This window comes from Rhea pennata, chromosome 13 (assembly GCF_028389875.1).
Source record: "Rhea pennata isolate bPtePen1 chromosome 13, bPtePen1.pri, whole genome shotgun sequence".
In the NCBI taxonomy this organism is placed as follows: Eukaryota; Metazoa; Chordata; class Aves; order Rheiformes; family Rheidae; genus Rhea; species Rhea pennata.
This window is the reverse complement of record NC_084675.1, coordinates 2,430,249-2,447,114: the sequence shown is the minus strand read 5'-3', so window position 1 is coordinate 2,447,114 and position 16,866 is coordinate 2,430,249. Positions and strand designations below refer to the sequence as shown.

General features: G+C 59.7%; 2 protein-coding genes across 3 annotated transcripts in view; both read left to right on the top strand.

The window, feature by feature from the left end:
- Positions 1-202: 202 nt before the first annotated feature.
- Positions 203-10,524, top strand: ZNF319 (zinc finger protein 319). Of its 2 annotated transcripts, none has more exons than XM_062586402.1 (2): positions 203-307; positions 2,696-10,524. In XM_062586402.1, exon 2 carries the CDS (start codon positions 3,094-3,096, stop codon positions 4,762-4,764), a length of 1,671 nt encoding a protein of 556 aa, XP_062442386.1. In that variant the 5' UTR covers positions 203-307; positions 2,696-3,093; the 3' UTR covers positions 4,765-10,524. The 2 variants fall into 2 exon arrangements, with proteins under 2 accessions (XP_062442386.1, XP_062442385.1); XM_062586401.1 differs by lacking the exon at positions 203-307 and adding an exon at positions 711-866.
- Positions 10,525-14,061: 3,537 nt separating this feature from the next.
- Positions 14,062-16,866, top strand: part of CNGB1 (cyclic nucleotide gated channel subunit beta 1) — a 28,742-nt gene continuing 25,937 nt past the window's right edge. Inside the window, exons 1-9 of the mRNA XM_062586843.1 lie at positions 14,062-14,238; positions 14,540-14,591; positions 14,749-14,812; positions 14,990-15,119; positions 15,216-15,258; positions 15,484-15,565; positions 15,734-15,891; positions 16,123-16,273; positions 16,363-16,438. Of these exons, the coding sequence (XP_062442827.1) occupies positions 14,134-14,238; positions 14,540-14,591; positions 14,749-14,812; positions 14,990-15,119; positions 15,216-15,258; positions 15,484-15,565; positions 15,734-15,891; positions 16,123-16,273; positions 16,363-16,438 (861 nt within the window). The 5' untranslated portion in view covers positions 14,062-14,133. The remainder of the gene's footprint in view (positions 14,239-14,539; positions 14,592-14,748; positions 14,813-14,989; positions 15,120-15,215; positions 15,259-15,483; positions 15,566-15,733; positions 15,892-16,122; positions 16,274-16,362; positions 16,439-16,866) is intronic.

Genomic DNA, 16,866 nt, shown 5'->3' with positions numbered 1-16,866 from the left:
CGCTGTTGGCGGCGCGGCCCGGCAGGGGGCAGCGCGGCGCCGGCCCGCCCCCGGGCCCGGCCCCGGCCCCGGCCCCGCCTCCTCCGCCGCCTCGGCCGGCCCGGGCTGCTCCCTCCATCCCGCGGCCGCGAGCCGCCGCCCAGCCCGGCCCGGCCCGGCCCGGCGCGCCCGGCCGCCTCCGGGAGCGGCCGCGGGCTCCCCCCCCGCGCCGCCGCCGCCGCCGCCACGACAGCGCGGGGATCGGGCGGAGCGCGCAGGCCTCGGCCCCCGCCCGCGGCGAGCGGCTGACAGGGGCCTCCCGCCGCAGGTGAGCGGGGCCCGGCCCGCCAGCGCCGCCGCCGCCGCCGCCGCCCTTTGTGCGGCCTCCGGCGGCCGCGCGGGGCCCCGCACCCTCCGCGGCGCCGGGGAGCGCGGCCGGGAGCCGCTGGAGGCGAGGCCGGGCCCGCGGCGGCCGAGCGGCGCCTCGGCGGGGCCTGAAGCGCGCGCGCGCGGCCGGCGCGGGGCGGCGGAGGAGCGGGAGCGGCGCGTGGCGAGCGCGGCCCGGCGGCGGCGGGGGCCGCGGCGCGGCGCGGCGGCCGGGCCCTGAGCGCCCCGCGCCGCCGGGCGCCTCTCCCCGCCTCTCCGCTCTCGGCGAGGCCGCGCTCGGCGCCCTCGGGGCAGCCCGAGAGCCGGGGCGGCGGCGCGCCCGGGGCGGGGGGGGGGGGGGGGGGGCTGCCTGGCGGCCCCGGCTCTCCCGTTTGAAAGTACCTCGTCGTTCCGCCGTTCTCGCCTTAAATGGTTGGCGCTGCGCACCTCCCACGGAGGGACGAGTTAGACTCAGACTTGGCACTGGCGCGGTTGTTTGTGTAGAGCGCTGGGTAACCCAGGTTGGTATTCCTCGTTCTTCCGCTCCGGGGTTATCTGAGCCGCTCGCCCGCCTGCGGCCGGCAGCCCGGACGGGCTGGGATGCCGTTCCTGCTCCCGCTGCGTTGCTGAGGTCGAGGCTAACGTAGCCTGCGGGGCAGGTTGGAGTCCGCTCTGGGCTCCGGAGTTTTGTGTGTTATCGTGGGCTTACGCTCTAGGTATCGTGACGGCTGCCGTCGTGTCGACGGTCAGGATGAGCTGCGGGGGAGTGAAATACGAGATCCCGGTGGGGAACGGTGTCGCAGCAGGGCCGCGCTGGTGCCACCGGGCGTTTCACTGCCCCAAGTCGTGCCAAAGGACAAAGTAACGCGGTGTCCACGTAGGCAGAAGCACGTTCAACCGCTCCCTAAGCTGCGAGGTGTAGCCTGGTCTCAGCCGCGTGCCGCGGTAGATGGGCATGTTTGGAAGTGGGGTTTTTTTTCTAAAATTCGTTATTACTTAGTTTAAACTAAAATAAACATCTTCCTGACCAAGGGTTTGACTTGTGCTGGACTCGGGGCAGGTTGTTTCGTGCAGAAATAGGTACGCTCTTCAGCGCGGGTGGGCGCTTGCGGCCCAGGAACGCTGCTTGCTTCTTTCTTGCCAAGGCCTGGAGCATTCCTTTCTCTTGGGATGTTCTCTTGGGGTGGTGGTCATATCCACTGCTCTTTTCTAGGTTGAGCTCAGGTTTTATCTGCATTCATGCTTGAGAAGGACTGACTTTTGTGAGCAAAAACCCTGTGATGCATCATAGTAAGGCCAAGGAGCATCTCGTGCAAGTTTGCGTATGTTTTTATTTCGTAGCATGGTGGAGTGTTCAGCCACGCAATTGCATTAATGCTTTTTTTTTTTAATCTTCGTTCAGAGTGCTGTGCACGATACCTGTGGGTGCTCCGTTTAGTCAGCAAATAGGATAATGTGGAGAGCAGCCCCACAGGGCAAAACTTTCCTCAGAGCTCTCTGGCTGCGAATACTACGGGGAGAGGAGAAATCTCTTAAGTACCTCCCTTCTCTGATGCTGTAAATTGTTAATATGCCCTGAGCTTGAGAATTGTTAATATGCATCAGTGCTTGAGAAAGAGGTTTGGGACTTCACCAGGGTATTTGAGTTGTGATCAGATCAGGTTGGAATTTACTCTGGGATCTGTGAAATTTCACTTAGCAGTTTTTTTGAGTCTACAGCATTTAGCCTACTTTAGCTCATACTGCTGAGGCTAGTAAATGTGTTTATCCTGTTAAAGTTGCTCTGGCAGAGGATGGGCAGCTTCCAGAGGGAAGCCTTTCGGTTAGACCATACCTTGCGTGCTTTTCAGAAACGGCTAACGTGGAAGACTCTGAACGGCGGAATGCATCTTGTAACTAGCATGCTCCCACTAGCGGGAACTAGTCTCTAAGCCAGGCTGCTCTGATGCTTCCTGACCAAGAACTGAGTCTTGCTTAAATAAACCTGCCCTGTGCCTCTCTGAGTGCTCAGAGAGGAGCTGTTGATGGTTCTCCACCTGCGCCCCTAGCAGGGTTGAGGGGCTAGTAGCCAACAGCTGCAGGGGAACCACATACAGTTCTCTGCGCTCCAGGCCTGGCCGGGAGCTTGGGGAGCCTCCTGTCCCTTTCTGCTGCTGCGCACACCTTTCCCAGGTTGTTTGGAAAGCAGCACGCGGTTCGCCAGTTCCGGTTAGCTGCCTCATGCTGGGCTTGGTGGTGACTTTACAGGAGTATAGGAGAGTTTTCAAAGCGAGCCACGGGGTAGGGGGTGCGCTAGAGAACTACCTGGCTTTCCTCTGAGAATTGATATGAGCTGTCTTCTTCCTTGCAGAGAGAGCTGTTCCTTGCACTGCATCCCTCGCCCTTTCCAGATGTGAGCCTGTCACAGCCAGTACAGAGAAGGGCCTCCCCTTGTCTTCACTTGTCTTCAGGACACTCGCTTCTGCGTTCCTTCTACTTTGTCAAAAAAAAAAAAAAAAAAAAAAAAAAAGCCAAACCCAACACCCAGTCCACAAAAAACTTCTGTTGACCTAAGGAAGAGCTTGTGGCATCTCTGTCTCTCCTTGCCTCCCAAGATCCTGGCTGTGGGCTGGATTTCCTATCCTCGAGTTCAGGATCAGCTACAGAGTTTGAGGATCTTGGATATTTTTGATTTTTATTTTTACTAGAACCTTTTCAACCGAGAAGCTGAAGCTGTCACTGCTAAAACCCCGTTTTTTTTTCCCAAGCATGTCAGAAAGCTGGCAGCAGCAACAGCAGCAACCACAGCAGCAGCCGCCGCCACCACCACCGCAGCAGCACCATACTGGGGCCGCCACCCTTCCAGAACACTCCATCCCACCGAGTACTGCTGAGAACCCCTTGGGCTGCGCCGTCTACGGCATTCTGCTCCAGCCGGACCCCACTCTGCAGCACCACCAGCACGCTCCGATCCAGGCTGGAGAGCCGTCCCACAAATGCGGTGTGTGTGGCCATGACCTCGCTCACTTGTCCAACCCCCATGAGCATCAGTGCTTGCCAGGCCATGATCGCTCTTTCCAGTGCACCCAGTGTCTGAAGATCTTCCACCAGGCCACTGACCTCCTTGAACACCAGTGCATCCAGGTGGAGCAGAAGCCTTTTGTGTGCGGCGTGTGCAAGATGGGCTTTTCTCTCCTCACTTCACTGGCGCAGCACCACAATGTCCACAATGGCAACGCCATGAAGTGCTCTATCTGCGAGAAGACCTACAAGCCTCCCGAAGCGGAGCACTCGCAACCTCTTGACCCCTCAGAGAAGCCCTACAGCTGCTCCATCTGTCAGAAGACCTTCAAGCATCTTTCAGAGCTCTCCCGCCATGAGCGCATCCATACGGGAGAGAAGCCGTACAAGTGCACGCTGTGCGACAAGAGCTTCAGCCAGTCGTCCCACCTGGTGCACCATAAGCGGACGCACAGCTCGGAGCGGCCCTACAAGTGCACGGTGTGCGAGAAGACCTTCAAGCACCGCTCGCACCTGGTGCGCCACATGTACGCACACTCAGGCGAGCACCTCTTCAAGTGCAACGTCTGCGAGCTGCACTTCAAGGAGTCGTCGGAGCTGCTGCAGCACCCTTGCACGCCCAGCGGGGAACGGCCGTTCCGCTGCGGGGAGTGCCAGAAGGCCTTCAAGCGCCCCTCGGACCTGCGGCAGCACGAGCGCACGCACAGCGAGGAGCGGCCCTTCAAGTGTGACCTCTGCCAGATGAGCTTCAAGCAGCAGTATGCGCTCATGCGCCATCGCCGCACGCACAAGGTCGAGGAGCCCTTCAAGTGCAACCTGTGCGAGAAGGGCTTCGTGCAGCCCTCGCACTTGGTGTACCACCAGCACGTGCACGGCATAGAAAACCTCTTTAAGTGCAACGTGTGCCAGAAGGGCTTCAACCAGTCCTCAGAGCTGCTGCGGCACAAGTGCGTGCAGAACGCAGAGCGGCCCTTCAAGTGCGCAGTGTGCAACAAGTCCTACAAGCGGGCCTCGGCCCTGCAGAAGCACCAGCTGGCCCACTGCGCTGAGAAGCCGCTCAAGTGCACGCTTTGTGAGAGACGTTTCTTCTCCTCCTCCGAGTTCGTGCAGCATCGCTGCGACCCGGCCCGTGAGAAACCCCTCAAGTGCCCTGACTGTGAAAAGCGGTTCAAGTACGCCTCGGACCTGCAGCGCCACCGGCGCGTGCACACGGGCGAGAAACCCTACAAGTGCCCCTCGTGCGAGAAGGCGTTCAAGCAGCGCGAGCACCTCAACAAGCACCACAGCGTGCACGCTCGGGAGCAGCAGTACAAGTGCATGTGGTGTGGCGAACGGTTCCTGGACCTGGGCCTGCTGCAGGAGCACAGCGTCCAGCACACGGCTGAGGGCGCCTACCAGGTGGCTGCCTGCTTGCCATGAGCCTCCTGCCCTTCGGCGGCTTTCAGCTTGCATGTGATGCTCCTGAGCCTCGGCCTTCCCTTCCCTCTCCTCGTTTGCAGATGGCCTCCAGGGAGTTGTGGGGGAAAGGGGAGGTAGGGCGGGCAGTCGGGTAAACTTTCCTCTGGCCTCTGTGGTTGATGTGCCACTTATATTCCAGGGGTGATGGATGATGTGAAAACTTGTTCGGGGTGGAGAGGAAAGGAGGGAGGTGGGGAGAGGAGATGATGCCTGTAGTTGCCTGGTGTCCCGTGGACTGTAGTTCACACCGAACATGCAGTTCCAGTGCTGAGAGCTGGCAGATCTCTGCCCGGCTGCTCTCTATGGACAGCAGCCCTAATTGCGGGACCTCTTTCTCCTCTCTTGTCCAATAACATCCGTGGAGAGAGCTGGGTTATTCTCCTCTTGGAGAGTGCTTGGGAACAAGGCAGAGCCAGCTCTTCCTTCTTTCCAGATGTGCTGCTCAGCGTCAGAGTAGAAGTCCCAGCTTTGTTAGTCCAAGTTCAGTTGAGTGACTCAAGAGACCTGTTTCAGATCGGTAGCATGGATTCACTGCCCTGACCTCCCCTTCTCTCCCTCTTTCTAGAGCGTAGGAAGGGCAAAGCCATGGGGTTGCACAGGTCCAAAATACACTTTGGCATTGCTGCTTTTGCAGTCACTGGCTGTAACACTCTGCAAGGGTGTCGAGCAAGCCTGCCCGTCCCTCATCGCTGCCCAGCAGCAAGGGGAAGAGTAACAAGCACTGCGCGCCGAGAGTGTGGTGAGGAGAGTCTCTGCGCTGTACTGGCCAAGAGCCTGGGGTTTGCAGTCTGCTTCTTGAAGGACCTAGCTCCCCTCTGAAGACTTACCTCCAAGCCCCTTCCCTCCTTGTTCCGCTTGGGCCATTAGCGTACCTCCAAGGGAGCGGTCAAGCAAAGGGACATCCTAGGAGCTGAACACTAATGGGTGAGGCAAACACTACTAATAAACTACATCTACGGAAATGAGCTTGGCCATCTTCAACTATAAGCCACGCTGTGCACCTTGGGCTTCATGTCTGATTTGCTGGGAGCAAAATAGTTCTGTCCAGAGTGAGTAGGGAAGAGTCCCTCCTGGCCTGTGGGGTCAGTGCCATGGGAAGGGGAAGGCTAGCAGGAGGTAAAGGAGAAGCGTATTTTTTCCCCCTGTTATGGGAGTCCCTTTTTATCCTCCTATTCTTTCTTTATTTCTTCTGTATTTTTCAGGTTTTGCACAGTTTCTGTAAACATCACTTAAAAATAAATTTCCCCTTAGCAAGATTGATGCAGCCTCAGGTGTTTTCCTCTGCAGGGTTTTGCAGTCTTCTCATGACCAAGAGCCTTTTATATGCCAGTTAGATGCCTTCAGGGTTGAAGGAGTGCTTACTAAGTTGCCCACCAGCCTTCCCTTCTCCATCCTCGCTGGCCCTCATTTGAGCTGGGAGTGTTCTGGCTAGCTGTTTTACTGAGCAATAGCCAATAAATTGTCCATGTGCTGTCCAGGTGATGAGGACAAGTTTAATAAATGTCCCCAGCACATATAGACAGATTAACCTTGCAGAAAGTCGGGCTGTACCTCCTCTGCTTGTAGAGGACACTAATCTGAAAGATGGAGGAAGACTTTTTGTCTCCATTTCCAGCACCGTCAGGAGGAGCATTTCCACAGGGGGCTGGGACAGTTCAGTGACAGGTCTGACCCTGAGGCTGAGGCTTCTTCATGTGCGGCTTTAAGGAGTTTAAAATAAACCTTGCTCTCTGCTGACCAAGGGAAGGGGGGCGGATGCTCATCTTACTTCACGCTGCCTCAAAGATGTAGAACTTCCTACCAAGTTTTTCTGTCTGCGTTTCTTTTTCCATTTTTTTTAAGCAGTTTGTTGATAATTCATTAAAAAAAATCCTGTATAGTTTAACTTGATGTCATACTGGATCTTAAAAAAAAAAAAAAAAAAAAAGGAAAAGGAGAGAGAGAGAGAGACGTGGTAACCCGGATTTTTAAAGACCTTTCCAGTTCTAGGTAGCTGGATGAGTTCAATGTGTGCTTAACTCTAGGAGTAAAGATGAATCGAAGACAAGGAAAGTGAACCTTGTCTTTATAGAAGGGCTGGGCCTGGTGGTGCTGGAGGCCTCGCTGGTTGAAGTTTAGGTTCAGAGTTGGGGAACTAAAGCGCGTGTTTTCAAAGCTGGCCTCTCTTCAGCTCTGAAACCCCTCGGCCTGCTGGCCTGTGCTCGTTCCTCGGAGACTTGCTGGGAATGACCAGCGCTTCTGAACTGGCTCGTGAGTCTTTAAATGAAGGTGAAGCTCTCTCTCCGAGTCCTCTCTGGACTCGTGGTGGTAGTGAAAGCGCTGCCTGGTAGGTGCGGGTGTGCTGGTTTTAGACTCCTGCAAGCGGTCAGATGGCAAAGAGCAGGCTATCGAGCAGTAAATACCACACCCTCGAGATAAGGAAGGCGGCTGGGGAGGCAGATCGACCTGTGCGCTCCCAGCGATCGAGCCCTCCTCAAGCGAGGAGACGGGCAAGACGGGGGACTACCTTCCTTGAGAAACAGGCCCTTCCTCCTGCCTTCTCAGCTGCGGTTTGTTTGCTTAGGTGTCCGCTCGCTAGCTGTGAGCACACGATCCGTCATCGCCATGGTTTCGCAGCCGGTTTAGAAACGCGGCACCCACGTGAACCCTCGTTCCGTTCCCGTCTGGCGTCAGCGCTTCCTCGAGCTGTGGGTAACTCTCTGTTCGTGCCCAAAGCGGCCCGACGCAAGCGCTGTGCTCGGCTGGAGACGGGCCCTGCGGAGCAAGGCGTTCACACCGCCTCCTCGAGCCCGACGCTGGCAGCTCTCTGCCCGGCTCCGCCGTTAGTTACGGGTTGCGGGCCCGAGCTGGGAGGAGGCGGAACAGGGCGCTCACCCTTGTGACAGGAGAGCGTGAAACGGAGCCTGCTGGCTGGAGGAGAAATCGCTAACGCGGACAGCGAGTGGCTGTGCTCTGCCGTCTCCTCTCCCCGGGGTCCCGAGTGCTCCTGCAGTTCCTCTCCGCCTCGGTGGCTTGGCAAAAGGAGTCGCGCTTTCTGATTTGGGCGCAACAGGGCTGCTCTGGCCTTCCTCCTGCGATCCGAGGATGGCAGCTCGGCGATGTGCTTTGCTCCGGCGACGGCGCTGCCCGGCCCTGTCCCCTTTGAATCGGCGCTTGCTGGGAACGTCGCCGGGAAGGCGCTGCTTCCCTCGCGCTCGGCACGGAAAGCCCTTCGAGGGGCTGAAGGGAGCCCCAGCTCCTGCAGGCCCGTGGTGACTTGGACTCGTCGTCTTTTTTCGCTGCCCTACAACAGCCCAAGTCCAGTGAAAGTCCTTTGTGGTGGAGCACAGGATGGCTTCTGCTGTTAGACCGCCGTGCTGGTGGATGAGTGTTCCTGCATCTCCGGCTGGCGGGCCGTGAACCAGGCCTGCGCGGAGCAGGCGTTTCTGAACGGCCACTGACAGCACTGAGTATATTTTTATAAGGAAGTTACAAGTTTAGTTGTTACAAGCCTAGTCGTAAGCAGCTCTGTTTCGTATGGTTGGGCTGGGGGAGCAGGTTGGTCTCCGTTGCTGTGCCTTTGGGACACGTTGGGTTTTATTTTTCAGGATGGGGGTGGGGAGAAGTGATGGAAAGGGCACGAGGCATGCGAGCATCAGGAGAGCAGCTCTGGGTGGGGAGGCAGGGGCCGGCCTGGGGAGACAGGCATCTCCTGGGTGGCGCTGCAGAAGGCTCCCTGTTAACTGTTCGTATTTCCTTCTCAAACCAAAGAGCAGTTGTGGCCAAAGCCTCTTTGGAGCAAAATGTGTTTCTTCTACTCTGTACTTGTGTTGAACTTAACTTCTGGTGTTTCTTTCAAGAGACTTGCAGGCTTCTTTATGCTGCCTCTACTTGGCTTCAGACGTTACTCGTTGACCAGCAGTACCTAATGGAGTTACCATGTTGAAGCTAGTATTGTATCAGCCCTTAGTGAGTGCTGAGGGAGTCTGTGGCCATGGGTTTCTTCAAGACCTTGTTGCAAGCTGTTTGGAGATGCTCTCTAGGGCTAGAGTAGGGAATAGTCCTTTCTGGTGGGCTCTTCTCTTCTGGCTTTCCCACGTGGGAAGCAGGCAGTTTGAACATAAGACACCTTAAAGAAGGCAAGAGGGGAGCGGGTTAGGTTGGCCAAAGGCTGTTTGAAGGCTGTGCAGGAGACACATCCTGCTCTCTGGCTGCTCTGTGCTTGCTCCCAGGAAGAAGGTAGTCTTTTACCTGGAGATTTTCATCAACCTTCTCTTCCCCTTCCCCTACATACAGGATGCCTTTATCTGTGACTTGACTCCTCCTCCTCCACTGTTATTTTGATTATACTTTTGTAAGACCTTCTAGGCTTCTTTGCCCTGTGTTGGATTCTTCTTTGTAAGTGATGCTTTGTTTTCATCTCGTTTCCATTCTGATTGCTTGTCTCTGTGAGGTCTCCTCCCCCTCTCCTTCCCCTCAGATTCCTCAGGCTGGGGCTGGTTCCAGGTGATACGGGAACCACTGATAGTGAAGTTGGGTGTTTGGGACTGTGAATCTCACTGGAATCCAGTGGGTGGTTTGGCTCCGTCCCCCCATGAGGCCCCTGTCTCACTGGGCTTGTGTGATGCTAGGAACGCTCCCGTGGCCTGGCGGTCTTGGCTTTATTGGGTTGTGTCTGTAGTACAACTAGTCCTGGCAAGTTAGTCTGAGCAAGTGTCCCATCACATTGGGGCAGGAGCCGGAGCAGAGCTGTATGAAACAGGTACTAGGGCTAGAGTTGCCATTTCCATTGCCACATCCCTAAGACTGGGGGTTAAGTCGGTATAGGGCTGTCAAGTGTTCCTGGGAGAAGTCATGGAGCTGCCTGGGCTGCAGTTTGGCAGCTGGATCCCCCTGGGAATGCCTGCTGAGCTGCTCAGCAGATCATGCAGATGGCTAAACTGATTTTACTGTGGTGTGGGAATCCTTGCACTGTTAGGAGGGAGGAGAGCACTTTCTACACTTTCTTTGGGTATTTACTGTCAAGTCTGGGCTTCAACCAGAGCCTGGGTGTTAATTAATGAAGCCAAAAGCCTCTACGTCACTGTTCTTCAGAGCATGACTCTCTCTGTTGGGTGGTGAGTTACCCTGCGGGAGGGTTCCTGCACACTCGTACATAACGTTGAGATGCAATAATAACAGGCAAGCAAGATTCGGGGGGCTACGGCTCTACGTCGGGACTTTGGCAAGCACAGCTTCTCTTCCAAGCTGCGAGGCACTATGTCCTTCTGCAGCACTTCTTTGGCAGCCATCTCCAAGCGCTTTCTGGACGCGAAGAAGCTGCTGTCATGGTGTCCCTGGGGCACTTGCTGAGAGAGCAGGACCTCAGGTTGGAGTTGTACCCTGAGGCACTGTGGGCTTGTCTCTCAATGCCACTGAGTGGTGGACCTCAGTGATTTCAGGGGCAGTTCTTCATTGCTGGGGAGTCTTGTTGAGATGGAGACCTTGCTGCGGCCCCAGTCAGGTTCCCGGGAGCTCCTCGTGACCTGTGGCTGTGGCTCAGGCCGACTTCCCAGGGCCGTGGGAAGTTGTAGCCAAGGATGATGAGGTTTGTGTGGCTCGCAGTGCCTTTAACACTGCTCTCTGTACGTTTCTAAGATGATATCCATGTACGTGTGTATATATATTGTATTAACACATCCCGCTCTTCTGTGTGAGTGTCAAATGGTTTTGCTTTACTAATAAATTTATAGTTATTTATACCTTCCTGTGGGTGTGTAGGATTTCTAGAGTGGAAGCAGCATGCAGGCATTGCCTGCCCTGGCTGCTTCTATGACTCTGGCTTGCTTGATTTCATTTATTTATTTATTTATTTATTTATGAACTGTTTCAGTGGAGAAATGGTGGCTCACCTACCTGGTGCCTGAGAATCCAGACCTGGGGAGTAGGCAGGCATCCACTGGCAGAAAGCAGCAGCAGGAAGAGCCTGAGATGTGGTTTACCCTTTGCTAAAGATGGGACTGCTCTTTTTTCTGGAGGGAAGCTTAGCGCCAAAGGCTTCCGGGCAGAAACGGCCAGAAACGGGCACGCGGTTTGGTGATAGAAACTGATGAACGTTGCGCTCCGAGGACCCTCGATTACGTGCCTGGCTGTTACTGCTCTGCAGGAGTGTTTCTGCAGACCCCTGTCCTATGAGCACAGCAGCGTAGCCTGATGCGTTGAGTTTGTTGGAGACCTGCAGATAAAGTGAACTTCTCCAACCCCCACCCCTGTCAGATCAGAGTTGATAGTGGGCAGCCGGATCCGTCGCTGGGGCAGGACTTCTCCCCTCCTAGCTGCGCTGTGCCTCCAAGGGAGACGTTTGTGCCGCCCCAGGCAGTGTTTGGGATTGTGCCTCGTGGCTGCAAGGTAATGCCTTTCCCAGCTGCTTTACTTCCCAGTTCTCTGCTACATGGTTTCCGTGGAAAGAGGAACATTTAAACTGCACCTAATAGTCCCCAACAGCGTCACCGTTTGAGCTTTGCAGGTTTGACGTTTGGGAGATTTTCTGTATCCTCAGGGCAGACAACCAAAATTCATGGATAGCCACTGGTGCTTTGCCCAGGCTTTTGCTTGTGGTCTTTAATTTCACTAAATCATGGTAAAGCTGTAGAAACGCCAGGCATGCATCAGTGTGAAGCTCCGGTTAGAGTCTAACTGGGGGAGGATTAGGAAGGGTCAGGGGAGAAGCAGCTTTGTGCTGGCTGCTGAGGAGGTTGAGCTCGCCTCTGCCCCGGGAGTGCTGCTCCTATTGCTGTTGCTCTCTCCCTGCAGCAGGCATCGACGGAGGACCCTATCCATGACACTGGCATTGCCCGTTTGCAGGCCCGGACCCTGCTTTCCCCGTCAGTGGTGCCCATCATCCTCCTCGGCTGGTTGCTTTGAGGGTGAAAAACCCGGTTATGTCACTGGCTGGGAAAGCTTCAGGGTTCAGGACCCTGCGTCGAAGCCTCGCTAGCCGGAGAGCTGGGGATGGGAAGGAGGGAAGAGCTGAGGCTGGGCAGAGGTAGCTGGGGGAGCAGGGACAGCACAGCAAGCCCGGCTGAGCCACGTTTCTGCCGTTGTAATCAGTGGCTAACGTAAACAGTCATTGCTCTGCTTCAGAGTGAACGGTCTCGGGTGTGCAGGGGGTTTCCCGCTGCCCAAACCATCCCCAGGCTCGTGTCGGTTAGGTTCGCTCTGCACATACCACCTGGCTGAACGCCGGCTCGGATGGTTTCCAGATTTATTAAAGGGAAGGCAGGCGAGCGACGCAGCGGGCTGGAGTGCGGCGGCTGAACGGGGCGCGTGGCTGCCCCCAGCCCCGGCCTGCCGCTCGCGCCTGCGCCGGCAGCCCGAACTCTCCGCCGGCGAGACGAAGCGGGAGCAGTCACCCGCCGCCTGCGCGCAGCTGGGCCGCAGCGGGTGGAAAGCCGGGCTGCAGCCCGGGAGTCCTGGCTTGGCACCTCCTGCCCGGAGCCTCCGGAAGAAGCAGCGGAGAAACTGCTCCGGATTCGGCAACGCGACTAAAGCGGAGGAGGAGGAGGAGGAGGAGGAGGAAGGGGCACAGCCTGGAGCGTTAGGATGCAGACAGGAGCCAGCAGATCCCTCCGCAGCTCCGAGAGCAGAGCTAATCCCACTGCCAGCCCTGCACTACGGCCTGGGAAATCCTGGAAAACTCCGTTGGGAAGCTGCTACGGAAACGCCCGCTGTGCCCAGGGGCTCGTCGCCCCTTTGCGTGCGCAACTGGGCAGTTGATGAACGTCGGGGCTGATCCCCGCGCTCCGTGGCAGGATGGGTTACGGAGATGGGGGGTCCCCTGCTGCCATCACCACCGCCACCGCCACCACCACCACCCTGCCGAGTGCCCGTTCCCGGAGCAGCTCCCCACGGGCCGGGTTATGCTCCTCGCGGAGGACACCCGTCTCCGGCCAGCGGTAGGGGTGATGTGGGCTCTGGTGAGCTGCCACCCATGGGTGCTGCCGGCTGCTGGGCGGCATTACCCTCGGTGCAGAGTGCGCTGGTCCTGGTGTGGCTCTCCAGGACACGGCCGCCAGCAAGCTCCACGTCCATGAGATGGGGGCCGGCCCCGGGGACGCGGCTGCCTCCGACCGCCGCCGGCCCTCGTCTCTGCCGCCCGCTTCGGCGCCGGGCCGCCGGGGCACTGCGGCGGCGTTCCTCAGCGCCCTTTCCCCATGGGAACGCTCCTCTCCCTTCCTACCAAAGGAGAGGGGGCGAACCGGGGTGGGGGGTGCCGCCGGGCGCTGCGCCCGCGGGCGAGATTGGGGCCGCCGGGGCTGCGGCTAAACGGATCAAGCGGCAGGCTCAGCCGGGGCAGGATTAGCGGCGCGCTGAGCCGCCCCGCAGCACCTGGCCCCAGACCACGGCGCTCGGCTCGCAGCGCCCGGCCGGGCTCGCGCCCACCAGGTGAGCTGCGCCGGCGGTGGAGGGGGAGAACGGGGTCCCAGCACCCTGTTTTAGGGGTGGGTGGCTGTCTGCAGCGCCAGCTTGCAGCGCCGCCGGGCTCGAGCGGTGCCGGCGTCCTCGAGGAGCGGGGGACACGGTGCCGGCACTGGGGGCCGGCAGTCCCGGGGGCGGGTGGCGCTTATTCGTATTTCTTCCAGCAAACCGGCTTCTTCGGGGACGTGCGAACGTTGCCGCGCTTCCCTTGCTCTGACGTGCGGCGCCAGCTCCGGCACCGTCCTTCCCCGGCCAAGGACAGGCTTAAGCGCCGGGATTTTGCACCTGCGCAAGCCTTAGATCCGGGCCAGGCAGGGAGACGGTGCTTGCCGGAGGGGCCTTGCTCCGTCCGCCCTGGAGGGGCTTTTCCTCGTGCTTTTTTGGCACAAACCGCGTGTGCTTTTCCCCCCTGCCTCTCTCAAGAGCCGCGAGCGTCCCGGAGGGCAGCTGGAGAAGCCGTCGTGCCACCAGGTTGTCTTTGCCGTCCACGGATTAAGCGGCTCTTCAGAGCTCCTTAATCCGATACACCCAGGCGCAGGCAAAAGGCAATTTCTAAAGCGGTTTCTGGGTTTCTCGGGAGGACTTTTCTCAAATGCTTTTGCCCCGGTTTGGGGCTTGCAAGCTGCCCGGTTCGGGGCGTGCTTTCTGCCGCGAGCCTGGGGCGGTTTCGCGGGGTGCTGGGCCTGCCCGGGATGCCGGCACGTCACTGCAGGGAGCTGGGAAACGAGGCAGGAAAACGCTCCTGGCCCGAACGGGAGAAATGTTTTCTTCCGAGCGCCTCGCGGGTCGCTGGGACCAGGGGCGCGGGCGCTGGGAGCTGCTCCCGGCGCGCAGCTCCCGCTCCTCTTGCCGGAGGGAAGCGGCGAGCCGGCTTTGCCTCCCGCAGCCGGCGGGATGCTCGCCTGGATCGAGAGGGTGGTGCCGCAGCCTCCGGAGCCCGCTCCCGCCGCCGAGGACGAGAGCCCGGCACCCGAGAGCCGAGATGCGGAGCCGGCGAAGGTGAGCGGGGCCGGGTGGCAGGTGCTCTGGGCGAAGGGGTGCGCAGTGATTTGGCAGCCTCCTGCTGAGGTCCCCGAGCGTGCTAGGCTGGGTGCAGCGCTGGTGTCCATGGTACCCCCGCGTCCGGGCTCCAGCGCCCGGGGTGCGACGTGGGCTGGGGCACGTTCTTCTCGTCCAAGCTGTGGAAAAGGTGAAAAATCCGCGAGATTTGCAGCCTCATTCCGCTTAAAGTCAGGGATAACAGAGCTAGGGATGCCCAGTGCTTCCCCTGAAACCATCCTTTCACTGTTTTACCCCAAAGCTGCCGAAAGGAAACGCCGGTGGCCCCAGGGCTGCTCCCGACCGCGCGGAGGGTAAGCTCCCGCGACGGGGACGCGCGGTGATTCACGCGATTACGCGGCGTTCGTCCATCCCTTGCAACCCGCCCTGCCGCGTGTGGAGCCAAAGCCCTGACGCCGGCTGTCTTTTATTTTTTATTTTTTTTATTTTTTTTTGCCGCTGTCGTCGAAGGGGCGGAGAAGAAGGTGGAATTTGCGGTTCCCGAGGAGCCGGCAGCGTCGTCCGTGTTGGAGAGGTAGCTTCCTCGCGCGTGCGCCCGCGGCGCCGTGACCGCCCTCGGTTCCCCCGGGTTTCGGCGGTGGCCGGAGGGGGGCCGGGGGGGAGGCTCTGCACGCCACTGCGCTGCAGCGAGGGCACCTTGCCGGCCGGCTCCCTCCTGCGGCAGCCCCTCACCTCATCCCGTTCCCGGCAGCGTGGGAGGCAGCGTGCTTTCCTGGCTGTCCCAGGGGCTGGAGAAGGTGATGCCCCAGCCAGCCCGGGCCCCTGGGATGCTGCAGACGCTCGGGAAGAGCTTTGAGACGAGCATCGATGCTCCCGATCAGGTGGGTGACCCTGGGGCTTGGGGTATTTTTTTTCCCCCTTCCTTTTCCATTTCTCATTTTCGTTGGGTCGGTGACAGTCTGCGCTTGACTTTTCAGACTGAAGTCCAGATGCTCAAGGATGAGGAAGAGGAGGTGCTAGGTAAGGCGATGCTCCGGCTAAGGCCGGAGTGCGGAGCCCCGCGCAGGTGCCCAGCGCCGGCTGCGCCCAGCCCAACCCCTGCCCCGTAGCGGAGCCGACCGCCGATGTAGCCTGAAAGCTGGACGAAGTGCCCCGTCCTGCGCGCGGGGGCATCCGGCTGTGCGCATCCCCGCCGCGCCGGGCGCCGGCCCCTCCATCTTCCCTTTGGTCCGTTCCCGCTCGCAGAGATAACCCCCTTCGATCCGGAGGAAGATGAGTTGGAAGCCTGCGAGGACGAGGCCGGGTCGGACGCTGCCGCAGCGAGCTGGTAGGTGTCGCGGCACGTACTCCGTGCGGGTCCGGCTCTTCCCGGCCGCCGGGTTTCGCCCCGCTGGCGTCTCTGCCAGGTTATTCCCACCCGTCCCCTGAACGGAAAGCTCGGAGCAGGGCGGCGGGAGGGACCGGCACCGGCAACGCGCCGTCCTCCCCTCCGCAGGGCGCCCGCCAGGGTCTTCAGCTGGCTGGTGCAGGGCTTCGAGCGCGTGGTGCCGCAGCCGGGGGCTCCCGAGCGGGGTTCCGGCAGCCGTCCCCCTCCGCGTGCCCTTCCGCCGCGGGAGCCGAAAGAGGAGGAGGCCGAAGAGGCGGCGGCGCCAGGTGAGCTGCTTCCCGCCGGGCTGCTCTCCCAGCCCCACGGGTGCCCCCAAACAGTCCCGGTCCTGGTCCCCCGCCGCCCCCCCCCCCCGCCGGGGCCAAGCTGATGGAGAAGAAGGTCCCCGGGGTCCCTCTGCCCGGCAGCGAGTCTTCCTGCCCCGGTCCTCCTCCCTGTCCGCTTATAAAATTACTGCTGTGTTGCCTTTTTCCCCTTCTCTGGATAAATCGGAGCAGACACGAAGGGGAGCAAAGCCCGGGGGAAGCCCAAAGGCAGCAACTCCGAGAGCCGGAGCGGCGCCGGAGCGGCGGAGCAGGAGGAGGCCGGCACGCAGCCGAGCCCCGGAGCGCCTCTGCTCCGGCGGCCGCTGCCCGCCGACGGCAGCGGGTAACGGCGGCGGCGCGGGGCCGGGCTCTGCGGGAGCCGCGCGGGCTCCTGGAGCCGAGTCCCACGGGGGGGTTTTTTGTGCCATGCAGGATGTTCGGCTGGTTCATCCAGGAGCTGGAGAAGGTGATGCCGCAGCCCGCGAGCCCGGCGCCGCGGGACGCTCGGGTACGTAGGGCGCGTGGCGAGCGGCGCGCACCTCGGGATGCGCCCCGCTGCCTCCCGCCCGGCTCCTTCCCGGCAGAAATCCCCGAGACCTGGCACCAAATTTGCTTTCCATTTTAGCCCCCCAAAAAGTCATATTGCAGCAGGGAAAGAGCCCATTTAACGCAGCGCAGCAGCGGGTGCAAGCCCGGCAGAGAAAGGCTGGCGGGTAGAAATTGCATGGGGCATTTAGGCGAAAAGGGACACTTTGACCAAATGCTGCGAATAATTCCCCTCGTCCGAGAAAGGGCAGTGATACATTTATAGGGGGGGGCGGGACAAGCGCTGCGGCCCGAGGACGCGCTTTCCACCCAGAAAGCTCGGAGCATCACGGCGTCAGGCCGGGGCACCACGCTCGGCGCCGGAGCGAGGGGACTCCACGCGTCGGTCGT

What these genes read in the sequence shown, in the direction of transcription:
- ZNF319 (XM_062586402.1), top strand. Translation starts at nt 3,094, where the DNA reads ATGTCAGAAAGCTGGCAGCAGCAACAGCAGCAACCACAGCAGCAGCCG.